General features: G+C 37.9%; 1 protein-coding gene across 1 annotated transcript; it reads left to right on the forward strand.

Annotated features, from left to right (window-relative positions):
* Positions 1-492: 492 nt before the first annotated feature.
* On the forward strand, positions 493-15,158 carry LOC129776449 (ATP-dependent RNA helicase bel). The gene is made up of 3 exons (XM_055782103.1): positions 493-1,067; positions 11,945-14,162; positions 14,228-15,158. Exons 1-3 carry the CDS (start codon positions 1,023-1,025, stop codon positions 14,362-14,364), a joined length of 2,400 nt encoding a protein of 799 aa, XP_055638078.1. The 5' UTR covers positions 493-1,022; the 3' UTR covers positions 14,365-15,158.
* The last annotated feature ends 4,499 nt before the right edge of the window (positions 15,159-19,657 follow it).

Here is a 19,657-nt window from a genome sequence, read left to right on the forward strand (position 1 = left end):
AATAAATGGAGCAGAAAAACTAACGCCTAAATGGCTACTGTACATGTACACTATTAAAAACCCGGCTCTGTTACAGCTAAAATGCTAATGAGCCTAATAAATAAACAAATGGGAAAAAAGGAAATTTAAATTTCATAATATTGTTTTCTCGGAGTTGTCACGTTCGAGATTCGCCCTATTGACATGTTACTCCAAAAACATTTACTGGATAATTTCTGAAAATGATTGGTTGTGAACATACTTTTTCTGGTATTAAAGAGAATTTATTAAGACGTACATTTGAATTTGCGATTTTTGATTATGAGAATAAGAATTTCGAAAGTTAATTTTTGTGGTTGAAATAATTCTGGAAACGAGTCCCACCTTTAACTCCAATACGATGATTGAAGGCCCCTCGTTCACTATAGGCTGGGAGCATTTCAGAAATCCAGCGCTACCAACTATTCCGACTTGTACAAACGCTACATATGCTAAAGTGAAATTCCTAGTAGCGACCCTGTCGTATCCAATCTCTTTGGAGAAAACTCCGAACAGTGCAAAAGTTGGACGGATTCGTCATTGGATTCTTTATAGGAGCAAAATCGCATATTAGCAGTTTCATCTGGAAACAGAAACGCTAGCAATTTGTCGCGGAAGTGCTGCGCAGTGCGCGTGTGATATTTGTGCCGACCGGAAGTGGTTCGAGGCAACCGAAATCTAAAACTGAAATTAGTGCAATTGACTCGATTTTTCTCAAGTGCGTGAAGTGTTGGAAGGAAGAAGACTTACATGACAGCTGACAAGAAGAAAAAGCGAAGCGAAAAACTATCCTAGGTTGGTGGTGGTGAAATACGATCCCGTTTTTTGACCACAGTTAGTGGAGATTTGATAGAACTAAAACATCTTTTGGTGCCGGGGGTACTATTAGAAAGACTTGAGTGAGGTTTTTGTTGTGCAAATTCAAATAATCTGAAGTGGTTCAGAATTCAAATCAACCCAACAGGAAGGAAGAAGACAAAAACCATACGAACGCTGGTAGTAATATGAGTAATGCTATTAACCAAAATGGTACAGGTCTAGAGCAGCAGGTGAGTGACGAGACTAATTAGATGGTTCTGTTTCTTTTCCATTGTGAATCTTGCTCTGTTGGTCATACCGTTGAAAGAAAGAGAAAGGTACGCGAAATTCTAATCCGATTTCTCTTTTTTCCTCTTGTGACTTCCAACTGGACTTGGCAGTGTTTGCAGTTTTGCTAATTTGCAAATGAGCAGTGGATTTGGCCGATTTGGCAAACTTTGAATCCGAACAAGACGTCGCTGTTAAACCTTGGCGTCACATAGACTAGGAACAAATCAATGTCTATTGCCTCACATTTTTAGAGGCGAATGAACTGCAAAGTTTAAAGCCTCTTAAAAACAAAGAAACAAACAATATTGCCTCACACTAGAGGCGAATGAACTGCAAAGATTAAAGCCTCTCAAAAACAAAGAATGGAATGGAATCTTGCCTCACACGACATTGGAAACATACTATACATGATCGTAATGGCAGTTTGTATAAGTGTGGGTTGTAGTATCTTTTGTATGGGAGATTTGGTTCCAATAGTGTATGCATAGTGTTTCGGAACTAAAATTGAGTTCTGGCAGGTTATTTATATAAACGACAAAACTTTCGTAAGTTCGTATATAAGACTTCGAAGCAAACATGAAATCATTTCTCAAGTGTAGTACGGCTTTAATTCATATTCTTGGATGGCACTAACGTTCCCAGTGGGACTTTTGCCTCATCAACGTAGGTATTACATGCGTAATTTTTATTAGTAGTACTTAGTTCAGATTTCTATGCCGGATATCACGCCTCGAATGTATTCTGGAGTGGCAAGCCCTAGAATACACGTGCAAGTCAGAAGAAATTTTTTTGACGAAAAAAACCCTCAGCCTGAACGGGAATCGAATCCGAACCTCCGGCATGATAATATGGCACGATAACCACTCGGCCACGGGGGCAAATATTACATATATTGAATGGGAGCGCAAGATTCATTCAGTCGTAATACTCATTATTGATAGCCGGCACAAAATGTGTCGACTGAATAAAAATAACAAATCAAATAGATGACGATGCGCACATACGGTCACATGCGGAGCAAATGCAATGAATTGATGGACAAACCTAGATTGCATTGCGGAAATCTGTTATCTCAAATGAGAGCTCGTGAAGCGACAAACCATTTGTGTGGTTCTCATACCTGCCCACTATATTGAATTCATTACTACGATGGTTTCAAAGAAAAGACGGGGATCTAATGGAATCTAATGGAATAATTGGCATTGGCAGTGTTGATAACAAATGTTGTCGGTAGCTTTTGACATGTATCGAAGCGAGTTGCTGTTGCGAGGGGCACAATCACTCCAACAGTTATCGATAATGCTTTCCTTTTGATCGGTTAGTTGTACTGATTGTGTATAGGACAAAAACGAAAATAATATGATTGGGAACGTACGAAAAGCGTTCCTTAAATTCTTAAAAACTAATAGATTGCGTTTTATCTATTTACATCTAATATATATCATTTTTGAACAACATTTTTGCTCAAGAATTTTCACCGCTTGCAGCACCACTACCTAGGATATTTGTTTTATAGGGAAAAGCATTCATAAATCTTATGTCAACAATGTTTTTATGTTTCCCTGAAATTTATCGCCAGACTTGCCTCTTGCGTCTCACAGCTTCGTAGTCGCGAAATGGAAATCTCTGGTGCTTATATTGGGCCTAATCACGAACGTCACTTCACGGTGAAAACGAAAAGAATTGTATGCGAATTGTATGCATTTCATTCTGTTTTCACCGTGAAGTGATGTTCGTGATCAGGCCCATTCTTTTATATCGTATTATTATTTTATTCACAATGATTCTACATTAAATTAAGAGAATTAATGTTTCACCCACGCACCAGGTCTATGACTCATTACCATTAGGTGCCAAAATTATAATAGCAATTTTCCCCGTTATGTTTCATTCAATTGAGTAAAAAAAACCCTTCATTACTAGTTATCTCTGTCCGTACGTGAAACCAAACACACCTCTCTATGATTTTCGCAAAACATTACATTACACTCTTGTATCAGAAGTGGAAGTGTTCAAGACGCAGATGAAGAACCTATTACCTGACCTGAACTCTTCGACGCCTTTAGGCATCTTGAACATTATTGTCAGATATTCCCTCGAAGCAGTTCATCCTAACATCGAGACGGCGCTACGAATTTTCCTGACGCTTCCAGGTATCGTGCAAACACAGTTAGAGCAACTTAAATTGATTAAAAATTATCTGCGTTCTTAAATGAACCAAGACCGACTCAATGGCTTGAGAATTCTTTCGATCGAAAAAGAATCGCTAGCAGACCTTGATTTAGATCAGGTATGGCCAAACGGTAGTCCGCGGTCTACCGGTCGCCCGCATAGGTATTCCTAGGCGCCCGCCAGCTGGTCTGGGATAGTGTCACTTCCAAACGCGATGGATTAAATATGTAATCCCAATAAATAAAACATATCAGTTGTAAGAGTAGATTTTTCTTCATTAAAGTTCCGTTCGTTCTAATATCCAGTTGTTCGATCGTGACTTGTAATAAAGCAAAAAATTGTCATTAGGAACAATTTCAACAAAGTTTGAATGACCAATTAAAAATGCTGGAAATATCCGGCGTAAGGTTTCAGAAATCAATAAAAACTGAATTTTTGGAGAAAACTTCGCCTTTGAAGACTGCGAATGCGAGTTTTAATGCATTATTGTTATATTGATTTTGAAACTATGATAAGTAATATAAATTAATTGAGCAGATTTCTTTCAAGAAATATAGCCATGAATAGAGCAACAGTGATGAATGAGAAATAAGAAATTTGTAAAATTAACTTTGCACTTTGTTGGTTAGATCTTTTTTGAGGTTACAGATACTAAATAAGGGATAAAAGTTGTCGCCATAATTTTTCGAGCTGTTTTGCTTTGGAAAACATTTCGGCAACTTTTCTAAATATGAAATTCGTATACGTTCGAGAAAGAACTTGATTTGATAAGATTCTCTCGATTTACAAAATATGAAAGATTGTTCGGTGTGATAGTTGTATGAAATGACAATTTCCTTAAAAAAATCAACAATATTGCTTGATGAGACTTTACAGAAAATGAAAAATAATCTTATAGAATAATTCAACTCGAGAACTAATCAAGCAAATGGAATCAAACTTGGCATAAAAAGTTTTTATGTGCTCCCTTGGCCGAGTGGTTAGCGTCATAACTAACATGCCGGGTGTTCGGGTTCGATTCCCGTTCTGGTCGGGGGAATTTTTCGTCAAAGAAATTTCCTCCGACTTGCACTGTGATCACGCGTATTCTAGAGCTTGCCACTCAGAATGCATTCAAGGCGTGTTATTTGGCATAGAAATCTCAACTAAGTACTAATAAAAATGACGCAAGTAATACTACGTTGAGACGGCGAAGTTCCTCTAGGAACGTTAGTGCCATTGAAGAAGAAGAAGAAGAAGATAAAAAGTTTTTAGGGATCGATAAATGTTTCTATGGTGGTTTGACACTCGCATAACTCAAGAATCAATCAAGCAAACAGAATCAAATTTGGCATGTGCAGGTTTTAGAGGGCACGAAATGTTTCTATGGTGGTTCCACACGCTGCCATACACATGAAACACAAATTTCTGCATAACTCGAGAACTAATAAATCAAATAGAGCCAAATTTGGGATTTGAGGGTTTTTGGGTACTAGAAATGTTTTTATGATGGTATGACACTCCTCCCTCGTATTCCAAACAAGCATGACAGATGAAAATTTTCGGAAAACTCTGAAGCAAAATGAGAAAATTCAATTCGCATGTGTTCTACGATTACATATTGACGAGCGTTGTTAGTCCATTTGATGTTTGCGGTAACGAAATTGATCTTCGTTCGAAAGTGGGAATGGATTTTAATGTGATAAAAAGCATTCCTATATCGTCTTCTATCTATATAAAAAAATGGATTGCCGAATGTGTTGATAAGAGTAAAACTCGAGAAAGGAATTGTCCGATTCAGGTCTGTCTTCGTTCTATCATATTTTTTGTATCAAACATTTATTCCATGTTACGGAGAAACATGTTATTTGCAAGTGGATGAAAAATCTTGCACGAGAATTGTGTCTGAAAATAATTTGATATTATAATGTCAAGTTTTGGTGAAGTACTGAAATTTTATAGTAAAAATAATTTTAAAGGGTAGATTAGAAGATCAATTAATGAACAATTTTGCGATTGAACCCATGAATGTGCGCTTAGTAAGAAAAAGTGGATGTGATAACGAAAAATAAATTTTGAGCGGGACGGAGTTTGCCGGGTCAGCTAGTAAGAAAATAAAAATACATACGGTTTGTTTTTGGATGTTTTACAAAATCTGACTACTTACTAGTCGAATTTCTAACTATTTTCTATTCATGCAATAAGTGTCTTTCGGAGCTGGGACCATTCACTTTTTGGCGCATTATATAATTTGTTCTGAAAATGGTTAATAATCATGAAAAAATCGATTCTAACGTAAAACAAAAGTTGTTGTATGCATTAGTTTTCAATGTTCATGGAAATCGCTTTTTAAATTATTTTTATTGTATTTTCATGAATATTCTTTTTCAAATATAGAGGGGCTGGTCACTGGTCACACAACAGCGGGATTAATTGGCCATACGAATAGCACCGTTGTAGAAACTGCTCGTTTAAGAGCAATGCATGTAAAATTTTCAGGTTTGCCGTGTTTCATTACGCAAGCTACACACAAATATAGAACGCATATGTTTTACTACTAATCCCAAGTAAAATTTTCATTAAATCAGAACTCACAATAATGCATCGAGTAATGTAGCATACTTGAAGGTTGTTTCAATACACTTCAGGGCGAACGGTACAAATATCAAAACAAATGCAAGCAAGAAACCGGCTGTGCGCCGCAAATTCCGGATTCTGATGTCAGCTACATGGAAAAAAGACGAAATTGCTGAAAAAGATGTCTTACTAATTTCCAACAACAGAACTCCACGTTATCAATTAAAAAATCGGAAGCTACTATTCTAAGCCGAGCTAGACTTTTGTGTAGTTTCTCAGATAGAAAAAAGATGAGAATTTGAAATTTTCATTAATTTGTTTTTTTTACTTGACAACATGATATTTGTTAACTGTTTTTGTTTTTGATTTAATTAATTAATTAATTAATAATGAAGTAAACCTGATAGACATATCGTATATATTGACTAACTTACCCCGTGTGTGGGTTTGGTTGGTTAATTTATTCTGAAATATAAAGAAGTTAAATAAAAGAAAAATGTCAAATAAATTATTCTGTGGTAATTTTTCATTGAAAAAGTAAAAGGAAAGCTTCATCGTGGTACATAAAATTCTAACGCAAAACTTCGTACTACTAATATATAACCAAATTTATTCAAAAATGAATAGTCTCCTCAATTGCACTCATCTGTTTTTGTCCACCCGTTACTGTTGAACTTAGAAGTTGTGTTTCAAATCGAAACACCTAACACGATTTCATTGAAAGTTTATTCAGATGAATGCGTCTACACAATTCTTATGCTGATTTTTTTCAATATTTTGTAATAGCGTCAGTTTCGAAATCTGATGCGCTGGGTTGCTGATTCATCACGTTGGAGTGGACAATATTGTGTCTAATCTTTATCGCTCTCCGTTGTCCTAGCTGATTTTGCTGTGGAGTATGACTTGCACTGTAATGATACGTTGATAAGTTGATAAGAATGCTGTTGCTGGGAATGGGATGCTGTTACTATGAATGGCTCTCATCCAATCAAGCGATAGCTAGTTGATAAAATATTTAACTTGATATGTTCATAGTTATCGACAAAATGAATTATTCAGTTTGTATCTCTTTGTAAGGAAAAATCATCATCATGTCGTCTAAGCCAAGGAAGATAGACAATGTACTGGGAACGATTTAGTTCAACGTATAGCCCGTACCTCCTGCAATGATGTAACGATGGTTAACGTTATGCTGTATTAAACGCTTATACTTTACTCAACCAAATATCAGTTTATGCTTTTTCCTAAACGAAGCTTGATGTCTAGTGAACCTGTTCACGAATCAATACGGTGCTCCAATGAGTAATAGATAATGGTACTCAGTATCAAACATAGTAGTCACCCACACAAAACAACACACAGTGCGTTGAATGCATAGGAATGTAGGACAAAAATCATAACAGCATAACTTCGCCATTGTAACACTTTGGTGTGATGGAAAAGATTGTTCATAAGTATCAGAACTACTGTTTACATAAATGTCTCATGTTATTTGAATAATCGCATAAGTGTCTCAAGCGACAAAATCCTCATTCATCTGAAGTGAAAAATTCTGATCATTTCGCATATGCAGAAATCATTATTTGAGTAAGTATTGGTTCAAATTATGTTGAAGTAGTTAATACGTATACATATATAGTTCACAAAAAAAAAAGAAAAAAATGTTTGTTTTTCATAATCTTGCATGTGTCAATGCTTTTTCAAGGAAAAATAATTCCGACCAGTTAAAAATCTTCTTGTTTGAAGGAAAAAGAACGCCGAAGGCTGAATTATGATTGACGTTAACTGCACTCAATGCTATTGGATTGAAAGAAGGAAAAAAAATGGAATGCATTATTCATTAGTTAAAATTGTCAGAGCCTGAATTATTTATATCCACAGTAGGAGTGTCTCTCTGGACACCTTTATGCAGCGTTCAGGGGTTTTGGCTATTATTATTTTTATCATTTTTGCCTTGACATCGTCGAGACTGGTAAATATATTCGCAATTACTACCGGTCATTTTCCGGTTGTGGGTTCGCTTTCAGTGTTGCTTATATACATAGGTACTGATGTGTGGGTTGGGAGAAAACGGGGAAATTTCAAGAAATTTACGGATATGGTCAAGTCCCATGGCAACTATTTTTTGTAGCCGATGGAATGACATTTTTTTATTTGAATTAGACACACGAGTCTTTCCATTAGTCATCAAACCGGTGTTAATCGGCTAAAATCAGCGTTTTTGAATTTATATGGCGGCTTCAAAAATTAGTCGTTCAAAGCAAAAAGTCAGCTTAAGTCGACTAATGAATTTGCTTCGGTGACTTATGAGTCGCTAATGAGAGTATTCGTGAAAATATATGAGAAAACGAATTTTTGTTCGGTTGAGCAGACTACAACATGCGATATGCAAAAATGTAAACCTATAGTATTTTTGGATCGGCTGGTTGCCGATGAAATTTGGGCGTAAGTCCACCGTCGATTATATTTATCATGGCCGGCGGCGGAATGAAAAAAATATCATTCCATCGGCTACAAACAATAGTTGCCATAGGACTTGACCATTTTCGTAAATTTCTTGGAATTTCAAATTGATTTCTTTCTGGTCATAGACAGATGGGTCAGTTCCAAGACTCCACCACCTCAGAATATTCTCGAGACAAGGTGTCAGTTGTAATTGTAAGTTATTGGTATCTTGGTATTGGTATCTTCACCGACATATTCAGTGCCCTTATTTAGGCTTGCATTAAACAATGGTCAATTCAAATTCTTTTCTGTTCAAAATTGATCAACAGAAAGTGTGTTGATGGAGATGGAGTTTGTTTTGGACGATCTAACGTATTTTCGAGACCTGACCTCGCACCATCTGACTACCATTTGTTTCGATCTTTGCACATGCCTCTGCTATCACTTCGATGATAATCGCCAATATATACTTGATTAAAATTGATTTTTAATAGAAAAAAAACAAAACTTTTTGGATGACCCAATATATCCAACGACTGAGGAGCGCATGAAGTTGAAGTTTTTATGTCAGGTTTCTGATGAGCTTGCTAGCGATTTCCTTCACAAATATATCTTCTTGTACCTCTACGTAAGATATATTGTATATTTACAATCGATGAATTTTGTGCCAATCCGACTGGCCATTGGCAGCAGCGTCTTTGATTGCAGTGAAACGTTGTGGGTGTAAAGACATTGGTCTCTTAAGTAACTTTGCACATTTGGAATCTTCGAGAAAAAATTTGACAACTTTTTGAGAAGGGCCAATTTTTTTTTTTATTTTTTACTTAAATTTATAGCTCCAAAACTATACAAAATTATGGTCAAAGGATGAAATGTAAGAAATTGTTTAAACTTTTATAGAAAAATACAAAAAAAAATTATTTTTAAAATTGAAATTCATTTTTACCTAAAAAATATATTTTTTTAATTCTGAAAAAAATTATGTAAATAGTCCTTATAATTTCCAACAGCCATACATTGGAAGATGGGTACTTTTTCATGTTTTCTTTGAAAAAATTACTACTAATCCTAATTTTGTCTAAAGTCAAGATAGTGATATAATGTATTGACAAAATTTCAAATCTCATCAAAATACGAACTTTTGTCGAAGACATCAACTTTCTACCTTTTAAAGTTTCTGGAATACATAGCATACATTGTAACATACATAGTAACATTGTTGTGTGTAAATTCTCGTGTTTGACATGTTCTTGACATGTTTCTAAATAGAAAAGTTTGCAAAACATGTAAATCGCAATAATATATGTTACCAGTTCAACATTAATAGTAATTTTCAAAAAAAAAAAAATGAAAAAGTTGTTGTTGAAAAAACTCTTTCACTGTAGAAGTGCCCATCTTACGCTGTATAGGTGACTTATTGGATATTGTAAGGGCTATTCATATCTTTTTCATTTCAGAATTTGAAAAAACCTATTTTTGAGAACAATGCTTTTTAATTTTCAAAATATTTTTTTTTCAACGAAATTTAAAACAAAGTTTAATAATTTTCAATGAAAACTTCAGTAATTTCCTGCATAGGTCTTATAGTTTTAAAGTGAATTTTTTTCAATTTTTTTTTCAAACTTTTCAATTTCAAAATTTCGAAAAATCTTTACTCAAAAACTATAAGATCTACAAAATGTTGGTTAGAAAATGAAATGCAGGAAATTATTTATGCTTTCTTAAAAATATCAAACAAACTCAAAAAGGATTCGTTTTATTTTTTTTTTTTTCAAAGAAAACATGAAAAAGTTGTTGGAAAAACTTTTTTCCGGTGAAAGTACCCATTTTCCGATGTATAGGTACTACGCATATAGTTTTTTAAATAGTTTTTGTAACGTTCTTTTTTTATATATTGTTTCGAGTCATTCGTTATTCATTCCGCTTTTATTAAACTTTTCAAACCTTTTCTCACTGCATCAAGTAATTATTCGACTTGACATGCGACATTTTATGCAGTGAAAACGTATGAATAGAACTCCTAGGACAAAGTACTAAATTGATGTGATCAGTGATTGTGGCTTCGCTTTCGTAATTGCTGTTACTATTCGAGATTTCAGAGATTCTTGACTTGAAATGTATCATGCTCGAAATGAACGTGTAAAATTTTTTCAGCGATAAGTACCGTAATGCCGACGGCTTTCCAATCCGAACACTATTTCATTATATTCAATATCACACCAAAACCGTGACATTTCTGCATGTTGAGTTGATGGGACTGATAGTTACTATTGTATCAATTTAGTGTAGTGTCAAGAACTGTACCTAGCTGTTGACAAAAAATGGCAAAAATCTTAAAATAAAAGCACATTCAGGAGACGGTTTTAAAATCGGACAGATCGAAGTAAACGATAAAATTCCTTTTCAAAGGAGTTGCATAAAAGTGTCCAGGATTAAAAGCAAAAGTGTCCAGATTTCAAATCATAACTACAAAAAATGCCCGGATTAAAAATCGCGGTACAATGAGGAAATTTACAAATGTTTAACAAATATAACATGATGTTGTGGAATTTTGTGATTCATAACTTATATGAACGCTTTCTAATTCTATATGAACGGTAATTTTTTATGCTATGATATGTCAATACTTCTAGTAGTTGAAGTTATCATCGTAAGCGCTTAAGTGTCCGGATTTCGATGCATTACGATATATGTACTCTTTCTTTTAATCAATCAATTCAGGTGATTCAGACTTGTCATTCACAAGAATATAAAAAGCACGATAATGTAGAATCCAAGACCGTTCAGCTAACTTGCACAAGGCAAATGTTTTGCAAAACCTTCTATTAATGAAAAAAACTTCACGTTTTGTTAGCAGCAGCAGCACATCTCTGATTCGTTTTCATAGCATTGAAACGAACGAAGTCTCTGTTAACGAACGTTGCATACATTCATCTCTTTCTATACTGACGTGGTGGGCCTGCATTACAAGTGTGCAATGCAGCGCAATAAAAAACGCTGAATCTACACTACTGCTGCTCTTTGTTGTGTGCTTGAAAGAAAATTAAATACTCTGGAAATGCGAAAAAAATGATGATAATGATAGCTTGCAAATTCCTGGTGTACTTTTTCTCCGAGCTTTACATAGTTGTTTACACACACTGTTCAAATTTTTCACATTGAATTTAGTTTTGTGTTTGACGTTACATAACTCTATACTACTGACTGCTCTATATCTCGCGGAGTACGTCCAGCTCATCGCTGTTAAATTCCATTGCATTGAAGCAAGTCTCATTCATCAATATTATCTGCGATTCAGCCTCCAACTGGCAGCATGTGTTGTATATTTTATAAACTCAACTTTGTTCATTTTTATCGGTCATTCGAAACTAGCTTTGTATCCCCTGAAGGTCGAGTAATATAAGCCAAGTATACAGTTCCTCCCAACTACCAGCAAAATGAGTACGTAGTTTGACATCATCATTTTTCTTTTATTCTCTTTGTTCTCGATTTTATTTTGTGATTGTTTCGAAAATATGTATTGTATGAGACGCACGAAACTTGTAACTGAGAGAGCTCACATTTTTTTTCACTCCGTTGGATGCCTTTTTGTTTGAGTGCTAAGGTCACGGTAAGGTTTCAAATCAATCTAATTGCTTTTTTCTTTCTCGTCTCTCAATTCCAGTTTGCTGGTCTGGACTTGCAGCAGCAGCAGCAGCTGAGCACGCAAGATTCTGGAAATTTGAAATCTTCGGCTGCACGTTACGTTCCACCTCAATTGAGAAGTGGCCGTGGTGGTGGCGGCGGTTCTGAAGTCGACCCTCAGCACAGTGGTCACGGAGGTTACGATCGTGGCGGCCGTAACAACGACTTTTCCGGCGGGTCTGGAAGAGACCCATCTTCGAGATACTCGGATCGTGGAGAGTACTTCAATAATCGGGGCGGAGATTTTAACCGCCGCGGAGGAGGAGGTGGACGCTTCCAAAACGATAGGCGTGATAATTACAACCGCGGTGGTGGTGGCGGATACAATAATCGTGGAGGAGCACCGCTGGACGGGCACGATAAAGAACAGCAACCGCAGGAGTTTGAAGCTAATGGCGGCGACGAACATCGTGACGATCAGCCTAACGATCGCAATGAACAGAGGGGTGGCAACTGGTCTAACGGTCCTCGCGGTGGTCGCGGGGGAGATTACCGTGATCGCGCAATGGATAATCGTCAGCCACAGAATGATCGTTGGCAAGAGCCACATACCAACAACGCGGATCCCAGCGGGGGATACGGTGGTGGCCCCGGTGGTTACGGAGGCAACCGCGATAGAAGAGACGATCGCGGACAGGGTATGGGCGGACGTTGGAATGACCGGGGAAGAGGAGACATCGATTATACGCAGCTCACCGACCGCGATGAGCGTCTTGAAATGGAGCTCTTCAAACACGGTAACACCGGTATCAATTTCAGCAAGTACGAAGATATTCCCGTGGAGGCGACGGGTGATGACGTGCCTGCGCACATCAATTCCTTCGACGACATTGAGCTGACAGAGATCATTGATAATAATATAAAGCTGGCATGCTATGATAAGCCGACGCCTGTTCAGAAATACGCCATCCCTATTATTATGAACGGAAGAGATCTGATGGCTTGTGCACAGACTGGTTCTGGAAAAACCGCCGCCTTTTTGGTTCCAATTTTGAATCAAATGTACAAGCATGGGGTCAGTCCCCCACCGCAAAATCGCCCGTTCAATCGTCGCAAACAATACCCACTTGGTTTGGTGTTGGCTCCAACCCGTGAGCTGGCAACCCAAATCTTCGAGGAATCTAAGAAATTCTGCTATCGCTCGCGTATGCGTCCGGCCGTTTTGTACGGAGGGAACAATACTCAAGAACAAATGCGCGAACTTGATCGCGGATGTCATTTAATTGTCGCTACTCCCGGTCGTCTTGAGGATATGATTGTCCGCGCCAAAGTCGGGCTGGACAATATTCGTTTCCTCGTCCTAGACGAGGCAGATCGTATGTTGGACATGGGTTTCGAGCCACAAATTCGACGTATTGTTGAGGGAAGCAAAATGCCTCCGACCGGGGAGCGCCAGACGCTGATGTTCTCAGCCACGTTCCCGAAGGCTATTCAAGAGCTTGCTAGCGATTTTCTTCACAACTATATCTTTCTTGCTGTCGGTCGCGTGGGATCCACCTCCGTGAACATTACCCAATCGATCTTCTGGGTTGATGAGAATGATAAGCGTTCCCACCTTTTAGATTTGCTCTCAAACATCAAGGCGCAAAATGAAGGTGAAGACAAGGATTGTCTTACACTTATTTTCGTTGAAACGAAAAAATCAGCCGATTCGCTGGAAGATTTCCTGTTCAATTACCACCATCCCGTTACAAGCATTCACGGTGATCGTACACAAAAGGAGCGTGAAGAGGCACTTAAATGTTTCCGATCTGGGCGTTGCCCTGTTTTGGTCGCTACGGCCGTTGCTGCCCGTGGTCTGGATATTCCCAATGTGAAACAAGTTATCAACTTTGATCTGCCGGCAGAAGTTGAAGAATACGTCCATCGTATTGGTCGTACCGGCCGTATGGGCAATCTTGGTGTCGCCACAAGTTTCTTCAATGAAAAGAACCGTAATGTGGCACATGGATTGGTCCGTCTGCTCCAAGAAACCCAGCAAGAAATACCTACATTTTTGGAAGACATGACTATGGATCGGGGCCGTGATAGGGGTGGCCGTGGTGGTGGACGCAATCAACGCTTTGGAGGAGCGCCCTCTACCTTTGGCTCTAGAGATTACCGTCAATCAAACAATAGGAACAATAATCGTGACCAACGCGGAGGCGGAGGAGGAGGAGGCGGCGGTCGTAGCAGCTATGGCGGTGGTGGTAATTATGGTATGATTCATCGAAAATATCCTTGCAATAAACATTGGTATGATCCTGTATCTTCTATTTTGCAGGTCGTGATGAAGGAAGCTACTACCGCAACGGCGGTGGTGGAGGAGGAGGTGGCGGTGGTGGTGTTGGCGTAGGAGGTGGAAGTTACGGTGGAAGCTATAATAACAATAGCTCTGGCCACGATTGGTGGAACGAGTAATTTACGCACCACCAAAACACAACATTTCCAAAAATATTGCTGGAAACAAACGGAGAAATGATACGCAAAACAACTCAACAAGCTAACCCCACATAGATTCACACAGATAAAATGTCCACTTTAAATTAGAGCTAGAACGAGCAAAAAAGAGAGAGATAGTAAGAAAAGATAGGGCAGTCAAAGCAAAGATTGGATGCGGTTAGAAACTTCACCCTTACAAATTATCTGTTTTAAATTATTTAAACGGACAAACGAGGAAAAAGCGAGAACTATTAGTTAGAAGGCAAGCTTCCAACGGGATGCTCTTTTAATTTAGGTGTTGCAGGCTAACCGGTAAACGATTGTATGAGTTTTTGAACATCTTACAGACTAGACTGTCTTATTTGAAACGTCTATGAAAAAATGAGCAGTGATTTTATTAACATTCTCTATACGCGTTAATATCCCAACCAACAAAAAAAGAACACCGAAATATATTGCAGTGAAAAAAACAATATAAAATTTCCGATAAAACTTAAATTATAGAAAAACAAATAGCATCGTGAGATTCCGGACATTCACTATCCTATTCAAATTGATGACCTTCTGGTCATACTCAGCAAGACAGGTTAAAAAGGCAGTTACAGAGTCAACAGCGGGTGCAAACTACTCGAACTGATCGAGCGATTATGAAATTTTCCAACACCAATTTCAGCAGGAAAGTAAAACACCCCGAACGTGACAAGGTATACATGATTCTAGCAGCAAAACTGATACGATTAGACAATTCGATGAAGATGGTAAGCAAGCGCTAAGAGACTAGTTTTACTTCCAAGAATTCTTCGAAAACTGAACAATGTTCTGTTCGTAAGAGAGACATGGATCGCAATGGAACACAAGATGTCAAAATTTTTAAACAAGATAAAAAATCTGCGACGTGAGAAGATGCCTGATAGTCTTGTTCGCTTGATTATGAAGGGAAATAAGCAGAACAAGGATCTTCGTGGTTGATCCTTTCTTGAATTGTCAAATTTTGTAAAATCATTCGGCATCTACCAAACAACAAAATTATGCTCCAACTGTCGACGGATCGTCACTCCGGATGTCACATACACTCCCTCTGACTACGTACATATTTCTCAGGTCTTCTCACTTCGGGCAGACGCACAAGAAATACTCGACGGAGTTGTGGATACAGGCAAACCTGTTTTTGTGCGATCGCGTTTTGTTCAATTCCTCATTTGTGTGACTGTTTTGACGTAGAACTACGTCTTTCATTTCTATACCGGGGTGTAAAATCAAAGTTTTGAAAACGAAAGCGTTACGCCGGAGATCGAGATTTTGAGCGTTAATAGCTCCTAAACAACTGAACGAAATGGTATGATAAACACTTCATTCGAAAGATAAAATGTCTACGCGTTCTATACTTATTACTTTTTGATCCAAAAACTTGTTTCAATAGTCTTAAAATTGCTTTCAAAACAGGTTATTGAAATCACCAATCGGTATATAAGCGAACGCCGCTCGGAAATCCACTCAGTTCTAATTTAACAGCGATTGGAGCATGTTGTCGCTGTTGTGGTGAAGCTCTTCGTTTATCTTGAAAGCGCTGATGAACGGTGTCACCAAGAGCCTGTTTGTGCACCTTAGGCCAGACATGAATCCATCAGGAGGAGAGTGATGCCACAAACGGTTCCCCGGGAAGATCTCGAAGCAGCCTCTACACACACACACACACACACACACACACACACACACACATACACGCGCGGAAATATTTCCGTTTGGATGCCATTCAGCATCGAGAAAGATCCGGAAAATAATCTGCCAGTTCCTCTGGGAATTTAAAAATACATTCATGTGAAGGAGTTTATTTTAATGTTTTCTATCCATGTAACACTGTGATCAAATACATTTGGTTTTGTGATTTTTCATTCAATCGCAATTAACAGGATAGCTTCTGAAGATTATTCTTCCCCATCAGTAGGATATTTCCGTATCCAATATTGTATGCGCCCGCAATCAATTATTGCTCAGTCGCCGAAAGTTCCGAGCTCAGAGAGTTCATTCCCTTCTAATTTGCCTTCCAACTTGTCATCGTAAACCACGCCTTTTCTCGATTCAATCACGCACAAAAAGCATACTTAAGCGATATTCTGGTGGTGAGACGCATTCATTTTTCGTGAGGACATCGACAAGACAACATCGTTGCTGAGGATGCTGGACGGCGAAGGATCGAGATCTGCCCTGAAACGCGAGCAGTTTGTTTGAAACTGTGAGGGAGCACAGAGAAGCCGATCCTTCAGGAGAAGAGAAGGTGACCATCGAAGCAGCCGCTACACACACACATACACGCATGGAATTCTTTCCGTTTGGATGCCATTCAGCATCGAGAAAGATCCGGAAAATAATCTGCCAGTTCCTCTGGGAATTTCAAAGTACATTCATGTGAAAGAGTTTATTTTGATGTTTTCTATCCATGTAACACTGTGACCAAATATTTTTCAATCAAGTGCTATTAACAGGTGGTTTTCGAATTAGCATTAACCACTGGTGGGCTTCCAGTATCGAGGAAAATGTGGAAATATCTAATCGTTACTGAAAATAATCTGCCAGTTCCTCTGGGAATTTAAAATTACATTCATGTGAAAGAGTTTATTTGAATGTTTTCTATCCATGTAACACTGTGACCAAATACATTTGGTTTTGTGATTTTTTAATCAATCGCAATTAACAGGATAGCATCTGAAGATTATTCTTCCCCATCAGTAGGATATTTTCGTATCCAATATTGGATGCATAAAACCTTGTACCTCCAACGTAACGCTCTCATTTTCGAAGTCCCCCAAATATTCATTTATTCATTCATTCAGAATGGATTCAGATTCAACTTCAAACAAAGGATCACTGAATCAACGATAGTCCTACGTCACCATTGCGGTTATACCATAGATATAACCCACTTTCTGTTTTCGTACGATTTTATTGTTTGTGCTATAGGTTTGAGTGATTCAATCCCAAGTTTCCAAGTCAAATTCCAATTCTATGATAAAATCTAAAAATGTTCTGTTTTCAAAAGCTGATATACCTAATCACCTGCTGCTCCTGAAGGGGGTCCCTTCTGTGGTTTTGACCCAGGAATATATGCCACCCCAACCAGAGGCGTCTCGTCTGCCTGTTCAAACTGTTCATAGGACAGGTAGACAATCCCAGAATAAAATGTATATTCTTTCACATTTGTAACATGGATGAGGAATTATCGAAAGTATTTTTTTGTGATTTCCTTATTATCCCGAATATCCTTATTTTATTTTCTATTTTGGTGGAACTCAAACCCACCGTGAAGAATATAATCTGATAGTTACATTTGGCTTCACCCCAATCCGCGCGCAACACAGCCTTAACGTTACGAAATAAGCAGTAATGACTACCGGGTTCAAACCATTCATCTGAACCCGCCGTCATCCAAACACAGGGCAAATACAGTCAACTACGCATGAAACGATCACTATTACTAATACACCGCCTTGCGTAAAAATGACGTTTTAGGTTCAATATTTTTGCTGAACGAACCGATGAAAACGATGGAAAATACACACCACCACTCTTCAGTGTTTGTTCGTGGTTGTCATCGTTTCACTTTCTGTTTCTCTTTCTATTCCTGACGTCGTTAAAATTTGAGAGAGGGCGCGAGACTGCGAGAGTATACAGCACCAAACACCCCGAGCGAGCATGATGCAAACATAAAAAACGAACAAATTCATTCATGATTTCTGTGGATGTGCTGGTATTCTTTCGTTGAGGTGTGGTTTTAATTCGAGTGTTCTTATCGATTTTGTTAAGAGACGAATGAACTCCCAGAGTTTAAAGTTTCTAATCCATCATCATCATCATCATCGATTTTGTTCATTCGACAACTTGAACCCGGTACATATAGTACACGTTTGTCAGCTTACATTTCAAAACCTCCGCTGCATTGGTCGGACATGTGAATGAAATAGCTGCGTACTTTGGTCTTAATGCTGACAAAATTGTGGCCCAGAGCTATGATGGCGCTACTGTAATGTCCGGAGATAAATCTGGTTTGCGTTGGTGAAACTACGGTTAGTCATTGGATATATTCATTGTCGCGCACACGTATTGCGATTCTTGCTAAAACTTGTTGCGAATATTTTTGCACATACGGATGTTCTTTATCAAATTTAGTAAAAAAAGGAATTAGACGTAGTAGAAATTGTGCGTAACGAGCCTTGCTTCTTTAGAGGAGCTCAAAGCAGATCAAAATTTCGATAGTACGTAAGTAAATGCAATTGATATATCTGGCGAAAATTGAACTCCCGGCCCCGTTAGGCTGACGCCATATGAGCCTTAATAAAATATATATTTTGGATTAAAAAAAAAATCTGGCGAAACTATGAATGACAGTAACGTCATCAATTGTCGTCGTTTATATGAATCGATTATAGACAGAATTATTGACGAAATGATGAAACGGTTTAAGGAACTAGATGAATACAATTCCGTCGCTTCGTTTGTCGACTTCGATGTCGCATGGGAATTTGAAAATGCTTATTTCATACCCCTCGAAATTCGATTAAGCAAAGCTTTTTGATAAGCTGATGGTTCTTTTTGAGTTATAGTCATTATTCCGATTATCATTGGACAAAACCTGCATCAAACCTTCTCTGAAACGGCTGGCCAGGATGATACTGACATTGCCTAATACAACGGCATCCGTTGAAAGATTTTTTGTTGTTGTTCGACGGATCAAGAATTATTTGCGGTCGAGATCTGACCAGAAACCGTTATTCGGAATTATGATGATGACTGTGGAAAAAGACTTCCTTTATGAGATAATGCAGATTCCTTTATTTTATGAGGAAATCATTGATACGTTTGCGCTCATAGTTGACTGTAGGATTCTTTTGTTATACAGGCAAACCTGTTTTTGTGATAGGGACCGCACAAGAAAAAATCGTGTTCGCTAAACAATTTGAAAACCACTTTTTGTTATGGGGTGGATAGGGACCGCATAGAAAAAGTTTCCTTAAGAAAATTACCCAAATCCTAATGATTCCATTCGATATCAACATTCGATTTCGACCTACCCGCGCAGATCATAAAATCAACTTTTTGCTCCTCTCAATAAGCTCCTACTGAAATCTTAAAACAAACAAAACAAAACATGAGAATGGGAATTAGTTGACACAGTCCGACACTCAGAGCGATAAAATACATATCAAAGAAAAAAATAACCGATGACTTCATTTTTTCAAATACCGCACAAAAAAAGTGGCACCACAACAATCGCACA

This window comes from Toxorhynchites rutilus, chromosome 3 (assembly GCF_029784135.1).
Source record: "Toxorhynchites rutilus septentrionalis strain SRP chromosome 3, ASM2978413v1, whole genome shotgun sequence".
Classification (NCBI taxonomy): Eukaryota; Metazoa; Arthropoda; class Insecta; order Diptera; family Culicidae; genus Toxorhynchites; species Toxorhynchites rutilus.

Excerpts from the sequence above, each read along its gene's own strand:
- LOC129776449 (XM_055782103.1), top strand. The coding sequence starts at position 1,023 with ATGAGTAATGCTATTAACCAAAATGGTACAGGTCTAGAGCAGCAG. Across the intron at positions 1,068-11,944 it reads GTACAGGTCTAGAGCAGCAG|TTTGCTGGTCTGGACTTGCA; the intron begins GTGAGTGACGAG and ends TCTCAATTCCAG. Across the intron at positions 14,163-14,227 it reads TGGCGGTGGTGGTAATTATG|GTCGTGATGAAGGAAGCTAC; the intron begins GTATGATTCATC and ends TCTATTTTGCAG.